Raw genomic sequence first — 8,546 nt, 5'->3', positions numbered from 1 at the left:
GAAATTTAAGGGGCACTAAATGCACAGAACTAATTCCCTCTCCCCCATGTAAAGAGTCTGTGACCTTTTGGGTAACTATATGATCAAGCACCGAGTGGCATTTAAAAATTAAACATAAAGGATTGCCTCTGAAGGTAAAGCTGCTATAAGAAAATATATAATTGATACTTCTTTGGGTCCATTCTTTGAAGACGGATAAAAAAATTCTTTTAAAGGTTTATTGAGGTATAATTTACATATCAACATTTACTTAAAGAAAGTGAGTTTTAGTAAATTTATACAGGTGTGCAAATATCACCACAATCCAGCTTTTTGCTTGTCTGTTTTCGTTTTAAGCAGGATAAAATTTTAAGTAACTGCTAGAGGTCTTAAGGGGCTCCCACCTTTCCGGGAAAACGCTTAGATTTTGTTCAAAAACAATTTTAATTGCGCCCAGCTGTTCGCGTGTCTTAATGGGAACAGATGGCTCCAACCTCCAGTTTCCCCCGGGGAGCCCTTTCGTTTCTGCATCGTAGTTTTGAGGCCTTGGCGTATATTCACTTTGCAAGCGCCAGGTTCCGGTCGCGCACGGGTCGAGGCACGGGGTGTGAGCCGCGCGGGCCGCCGTAGTCAGCTGCTGCGAGCAGGAAGTGTCCGAGGAGCGGGCGGAGACTGCACCATGGCCCCGGACCCCTGGTGAGCCCCGGGTGAGGGCGGCCGCGCTTCCGGGGAGTGGGCGTCGCTAGGCCCTGGGGCTGGAGGCTTTTCGGGGTGAGGGGAGGGAGAGCGAGGACCCTTCGCTTGCTGTCGTGACGGGGTGGGGGGAGTTAAAGAGCTTTACCGCACCCTGCCACTCTCAGTCTTTACAAGGGTCGCCGGGGCTGGAAACCGGGTGGACCCTTGAGGAGCTGCGTTCCAGGGACGAAATCTCTGAGCATTCCTTTAAGCCCTTCTCGGCTGCATCTCCCAGATTTCCCGCCCATCCTCGTTGTGAAGCTGGCTGATGCAGGCTTCCCTGAACTGTGAAAATGACGTCGAAGTCACCTTTTTGTGGAATGCCAGTCTGTCTGGTGAACCTCCGTATTTCACAGGTGGAGAAACCGAGGTTCAGAATCCATGGTCACCAGCCAGTTAGTAACTAGCTGGCTCTAGAGTCTAGGTCCTGTAGGCCCTTCAAAAAACTTACAGGAATCTGGGAGGGAAATTGTGCGTTAGTTGATAAGGCATTTTACTGTTACCTGAGTTAGTATCCTGAAGCCTGATTCTGTGGCAGCCACTTCCGCAGTAAAACAATGAAAAACCTATAAGGCTCTTTTATTTCGACAATTAAACCCCAAGGACTGAATGATGAAAGACACAGATTCTGATCCCAAGGAACGTATTGCAATAGAATATCGGACTTGAGCTTTTTGTTTGCTAATTAAAAACACTATAGCTCTATAAAATTCTTGTTGGCGAATATGTCTCATGTTAGTACTTCTAATATTGTTTATAATTGTTTAAGTTTCCGACAGTCTGGATACTGAGAGATTAACTTTGCAAGATGAAAGTTAGCACTGCTTGGGACCTAATTATCTGGGCCAATGGCGTATTTGATTTAACAGTGGTCGCCCCCACCCCCCCTGCCACCAAACACCCCAATAGAAAGTTTAGAAAATACTGAATATTCGCAGAGAAAAAAAAAACTTTAACTCTGTCATTTGGAATAATTGCCATTACTGATTTTTAAAATGAATTTATTACTTTGTATAATATATGTGTATATATGTGTATACATACACACACCCCCATACATTTTTACAAAGCAACATTTCTCCATATCATTAAATATTCATTGAAAACACAGTTTTTATGGTGCTTAATAGTGCATCATATGAATGATCGTGATTTAATCACACCCCTTTTTGTACCTTTTTTAAAATATAAGGGTTTTTTTGGTTTTACTTTTTAATATTGCAAAGATTACCTCTTTGTTTCATTTCTTATTTCCTTGGCTCACTTCCTGGAAGTGGAACTACTGGATCCAAGGGTATGAACATTTTTAAGGCCCTTGATACATATGGTTAAGTCGCCCTCCACTTCCTGGAAGCTAACGCCCTCATTTTACACTTGAGGTAGGAAATAAAGCTCAAAGCCCACGTTATCAATTTAGGTTAGTGAAAGCTATCAGTGAACCCCCGGCGTCTTCCACAGTTAGTGTTGAAAAGCATAATTTTTCCTGTTACTCTTAAGTAGTTTGACTTAGCAGCTTTCTCATTTGTGGAAAGTGAAACAACAGGGGAATTCTTCTGTGCTTAGATCAGCTTCCTTGCAAGGAAGGTTGCAGATCAGGAGAGCAGAAAGGAGTCTGAAGTAGGGTTTTGAAAAACTTATAAAAACAGACTTGACTACAGCTTTGCCCTCGTGCTGTTGAAAATCATGGGCTGATTCTTCGTTCCTGAGTAGCATTTTAAGGTTTGGAAATGGAATATAGCTGTTACTATTTTAATGGCATATCAAAGCAAGTGGTAAGCTCACTGTGTGATAGAAATAGCTAGTGATTACCATCTCTGAATGGCTTCTTTGCTGAAGTTAATCACTTTACCACTAGAGCAACTTATTTGTTGATGATACACCATTTCTGGAAAAATTATGGTTAAACCTTAATAGTTTTATACTCTGGTTAGACTTTTTTGGGGAGGGGTCTATTAAAAAATGTTATTATGGAAGGTAAAAAATAAAGAATAGTATAGTAAGTTTATACTCATCACCCAATTTCTGTAATTATCAATATTCTGCCATTCTTTTTTCCTTAGAGGTTAATTTATGCTTTTATTTGCCAGTATAACCTAATTACAATGGCTTGCAAACTTTTTTGACCTAAAAAATATATTTTATGTCACAGTCCAACAAGTACACACACTCACATATGTATACACATGTATATAACTAAAACAGAAGTTTTGCCAAAAATGTCCACCCTAACACTAAGTGTTCTTCTGCCACATGGGGAGTATAGATGGTAAGTGTGTAAATTTCCAGAGCTCCCAAGTGAGAGAAATTACTGTTGGCCGAAGAGCTCAGACCTGATAAAAGCTGGGCCAAGAGGTTCTAACCTGGACGGACCCACAAGGTCAAAGCAAGCCTCTCACTCGGACAAGAGGGAGGAGCACATTCTAGAGCTGGTGGAAAGCACAAGGAACAAGCCAAGGTGGAGGGAGGGAAATGAGCCTGGCATGTTCGGCCAAGTGGTGGCCTGGGTAGGAGGGTATAAGATGGTAGACACAAGTGGAAGCTAGTTCCTTCAGAGCCTGGAAGAGCAGAATAATAAGATTAGACTTTTAGAAGAGACTCTTAGAGCTACAGGGGATGCTTTTGCCCACATATGGCAAGAGGTGTATTGTACCTTATTACTCATTTTCATATGTATGGTCTGGGGCCGCAGAGCCAGACCTAAGAGCCTCTTTTCATAGAGGACAGTATGGAGGGAAAAAGGGGAAATGTGGCAAAGCTGGGACCAGGCAGGACCCGATTTTCCTTATCAGCCTCCCTCCTATTTTCTTAATTGCGTATTGTCTTGTTATTGCCTGCTCTTTTTGGGTATACTTGAGTATATATATATATACAGATATATGCATGTGTATATACATACGTATATATGAATGATGCCACTTTAAAGTGATGAGCTGTTAAGGATCCTAACTCATTGGATCTGTGTGAAATTTAAAATGTAAAGCTCTTAGCATAGGACCTGGCCCAGATCAGTTACTCAAGTTGTTAGTCATAGCTACAATTACTGTGGTAAGATGCCTAAGGGAACCGATTGGAGATAGTTTTTGCCTTCATTCATAAAGACATTTGCCAAGTTCCCTCAGCACTCAAGTGATACGTGGGAGTTCAAAGATGTTAAGAAATGGATTGTTTATTTTTTCAAGCAAAAATTGCAATATTAGGTCAAACAGCAGCTTTTCCGATTTTTTACTGGGACAGCCCTGGAAAATACATTCTTTGTTTGCACAGTCCCTGCACTTGAGACATGAGATGCGTATACACACAAGTATTTTCTGTAAAACAGAAAGTAAAAAGACTGTAACCTTAGGCAAAAATAAGGGACTCTTGAGGTTTCATTGTGAATCCTTCAAAGCCCCCAACACTGGAATAACAAATAGAAACTCGGGACGTGCTTTGAGAGAGTTCTGGAAAGCCCAGATGCTAGGTGGGTGTGTCGTGTGTCCGCAGAGCCTGGTGTTGTGGGGGAAACAAGCTGCCGCTGTGTGTAGCTCTTCCCGGGCGGCCGCCTGGCTGGCTTCCTCACCTGGCCCGCCACTCTCCGGCCCTCCGGCCCGCTTTGTTTTCCTTCTGAGCACGCCTCCACACCTGACACACCATGTTTTGGTTTGTTTTATGCCTTTCTCCCTCCACTAAACTCCTGGAAAGCAGGGCCTTTGTCCATTTTGCCCACTGCTTATTCTCCGGGGCCCGGGGCCGTGCTCGGCCCGAGGAGGCCCCCCCCCCCCCCCGGAGAGTCTGTGGGCTGTCTGGCGTCTCAGCGGCAGGAGGGCGCGGTGGTCAGGGCACGGGCTTAGGGCCAGGCAGCCTTGCCTAGCAGCTGGTGGTACCCATCGGGCAAGCCGCTCTGCCTCCTTGTGCCTGGTTTTCTCATGCGTACGAGGGGGTTGGTAACCCACCTCCCAGGGTTCTTGTGTGGGTTTAGTGAGTTATTAGAAACGACGCACTGAGAATCGAGCCTGGCTCATAGTAAGTGCCATTCAGCACGTGTGGCCATTACTGCTGCTACTACCATTCTCCCTTCCTGTTCCTGTTCTGCAGAAATTTCCTTTAAAGAACCTTCAGCATTTTTCCTCCCTTTATGATTTGATGCAGGTTCTCCACGTACGATTCCACTTGCCAAATTGCACAAGAGATAGCGGAGAAAATTCAACAACGAAATCAGTATGAAAGAAATGGTGAAAATACAACCAAGGTAAGACCAGGAGAGAATTAGTACGTCACGTGATTTGTTTGAGCTCTGAGGTCTGAAGACCCTCCCCTTCCTGAGGCTGTGTGTGTGTGTGAGTGAATATTGGCCTATGTGCTTACTAATGATGAATTGACATTACAACCAATCAGTTAATAGTTATTTAATCACTGACATTAAGTGAAGCATGACATCTATTTAATTTCTCCTGTTTTACCTTAAATTTTCTCTTAATTTTATTGTCTGGTTTCAGGGTTGGTATACATTCCCCCAGATGGTAAATCTTTTAGGCTTTGCAGGGTGAGAGGCCAAGTTCTCACCTCTTTGAGTATCCATTCTCGACAGAAGGATAATAGTTGTTTTTTTTTTCTTTTTTTTACATTTTAAAATGTACAAATCATCCTTAGCTTAGAGGCTGTTTTTAAAAAAAAAAAAACAAACAGTGGTGGGATATGGCAAGGAAATAGGTTTTTTAGGAAATCAATGAGTCCATGCCAATATCTTTGATTCTAATCCAGCACCAGAGGGTTCTTTGTAACGTCGCCATTCCAAATTACTGTTTTCCTTTTCCTGCTTGAGAACCCAAGTTTCCAAAAGCATTGATAGATTTTTGCTCGTTTGGTCTCTCTTATAGTTTATAGAAAATAGTTTCAGAATTCATAGCACCACTACAAATACTAAGTAAAGTTTGAGTTTGTGTCTTTTTTTGTTTTTTGAGAGTGTCCCACTAAGGCTACTGAGGTTATTCTGTTTTAAAGTTGTTAGAATTGATGCTTTTTTTTTCTGTGTCTTATTCTCTCCTTTGTCATTTTCAGGGTTTGCTTTTTTCCCTAACCTTGCCGATTTAATTTTAAATATCCAAACCATTTACATTGTTCATAATTCAAAATTTGCCCCCTTACAAAGTTATACTCAAAGTCTTCTTCCCATCCTACTCTTTTCCATGCCTTTTTCACCTACTTCTTAGAGGTCACCTCTTTAATTTCTCATTTATTCTTCTTGTGTTACTTTTTGCAGAAATAAGCCTGTGTGTGTGTGTGTGTGTGTGTGTGTGTGTGTGTGTGTGTATTCTCATTTCTCTTCCTCTAACACGAAAGTTACTACTTTGTATCTTGTCTTTTTCACTTAATATTATCACAGAAATCCCTCCAATTCATTGAGATCTTCTTTGTTCTCCTTCAGGGCTGTATGCTACTCTGTTATGTGTACCCTAGTTCATTACTCTGTCTCCTAAGAACGGGCGTTTAGATTGTTTCCAGTCTGCTGCTGTTATAAATAATGCTGCAATAAATAGCTTTGTGATTTTTTTTTTGTATTTGTGGAGGTTCTTTTATTTATTTTTTCAGATTTAACTTTATCTCTTTTTTTTGTATATATTTTTATTGAAGTATAGTTAGTCTATAATGTGTCAATTTCTGGTGTACAGCATAATGCTTCAGTCATACATGAATATGCATATATTCATTTTCACATTCTTTTTCACCATAAGTTACTACAAGATATTGAATATAGTTTCCTGTGCTATACAGTATGAACTTGTTGTTTATCTATTTTATGTATATTAGTATCTGCAAATCTCGAACTCTCAATTTATCCCTTCCCACCTCTTTCCCCGCTGGTAACCATAAGTTTGTTTCTATGTCTGTGAGTCTGTTTCTGTTTTCTTAATAAGTTCCTTTGTCCTTTTTTTTTTTTTTTTTTTTTAGAGTCCACATGTAAGTGATATCATATGGTATTTTTCTTTCTCTTTCTGGCTTACTTCACTTAGAATGATGATCTCCAGGTCCATCCATGTTGCTGCAAATGGCATTATTTTATTATTTTTTATGGCTGAGTAGTATTTGTGGAGGTTCTTTTAAGGGTGAATTCTCAGAACCAGGACACGTGTGATTTTTTTTTTTTTTTTTTTTCCACTCATTGCCAAATTCCCCTCCAGAGGGGCTGTCACCTTTGGCACCCTGCCCACAGTGTTTCTTCACAGCCTGGCCAGTAGAGGGTGTTGTTGTTCTTCTGGATTTTTGCCAGTCTGTTAAGTGAGAGAAAATATTTTAATGTAGTTTCATTTCATTTATTTTTAATTGAAATGTAATTGATTTACAATATTATATTAGTTTCAGGTACACAACATAGTGGTTCGATACTTTTGTACATCACAAAATGATCACCAGGATAATTCTAGTTACCATTTGTCACTGTACAAAGTTATTACAGTATTATTGACTGTGTTCCCAATGCTGTACATTACATCTTCACGACTTATTTATTTTATAACTGGAAGTTTAAACTCCCTGACCTTCCAGTGTAGTTTTAAAGTTGCATTTTTCATATTATGAATCAAGTGAAGTATGTTTTCACTTACTTAAGCCCTATATATATGTATTCTGTGAACAAACTTCTTGTCTTTTGCCCATTTTTCTATTGGATTGTTTGTCTTTTTAATCTTTAAGAGCTCCTCATATATGAGGGAGATTAGCTCTTTGTGATATATTGTAATTATTTCCTCTCCTTTATCATTTGTTGTTTGACTTTGCCTTTGGTATCTCCTGTCATGTGAAAGTATTTTTCTTTTTTAATGAAGTTGACAATTTTTAATCACCTCTGTGTTTTCACTCATAGCTTTTGCTGCTTATGGTTATAAAGGAATTTATTCCTGGTTTCTTCTAGCAAACGTATGGTTTCTTTTTTTACATTTAGATCTCTTGATCCATTTAACCAGAATCATCTTCTTGAATTGTTAGATCGTTAGATTATTTCTAATTATAAATGAGTTTTCAGTGTGACTGAAATATTGCCTAGATTAGAATAAATTCCTCAATGTAGGCTTTCTGGATTTAGGTTGTATAAAATTTTAAGCATTTTGGAAATGTCTCAGAATTACATTTCTATACGAGTTCTGATTATCCTTACAAAATCCTTCTCACTCAGGTGAAAGTATATAATAGTTTAATATGGATTTTTGGGATCACTTATGCCTTTGAACATCTTTTCGTGTATCTATTGGATATTTGTATTTCTTCCTTTATGAATTGCCTGTTACATATATATGTCATATATATATATATATATATATATGTCCTTAACCTAACTTATTTCTCAATTTCAAAGTGTTCTTTAAATATATGTTTAAGTGTATTAAGCTTTGATCTGGCATATTTGATACAAGCATTTTTTGTATTAATTTGGATTTTGACTTTGCAAATGACTTTTTAAAAAAACATATACTTGTTTTTAAATTTTATTTGAAATTATCAGTATTTTTATTTATGGCCTTTTCTTGTAGGAGAAGAGGAGATAATGCTTTAGAAGGGCCTTTCACACCCAGAGGGTATAGAAATATTTTGCCTAATTATCTAAATTTTCTTTAACTTTTCCTCCTGTTTTTAATTTTTTTAAAAACACATACATTTTTATAATATTTGAAGTATATTTTGTGTACTCTAGGCATCTAATTTTTCCCATTTACTAAATTATTAATTCCCTTCCCCCCCAAGATATGAAATATTCCTTATTTCATTCACTGAATTTTTATACAACTACACTGTTTCTGAAACTTCTCTTCTGTTGCACCAGGGAAGCCACTGATAAGTACCAGCATTGTACTCCTATAGTT

The 8,546-nt window shown here is 38.9% G+C and overlaps 1 protein-coding gene across 1 annotated transcript in view; it reads left to right on the top strand.

Moving 5' to 3' along the window:
* Nucleotides 1-537: 537 nt before the first annotated feature.
* STX8 (syntaxin 8) overlaps nucleotides 538-8,546 on the top strand; it is a 207,191-nt gene continuing 199,182 nt past the window's right edge. Inside the window, exons 1-2 of the mRNA XM_010991769.3 lie at nucleotides 538-675; nucleotides 4,843-4,942. Of these exons, the coding sequence (XP_010990071.1) occupies nucleotides 659-675; nucleotides 4,843-4,942 (117 nt within the window). The 5' untranslated portion in view covers nucleotides 538-658. The remainder of the gene's footprint in view (nucleotides 676-4,842; nucleotides 4,943-8,546) is intronic.

The sequence above is a fragment of the Camelus dromedarius genome, chromosome 16 (assembly GCF_036321535.1).
Source record: "Camelus dromedarius isolate mCamDro1 chromosome 16, mCamDro1.pat, whole genome shotgun sequence".
Lineage (NCBI taxonomy): Eukaryota > Metazoa > Chordata > Mammalia > Artiodactyla > Camelidae > Camelus > Camelus dromedarius.
Note: the sequence above shows the minus strand (reverse complement) of the source record. Positions and strands in the feature narration are given on the sequence as shown.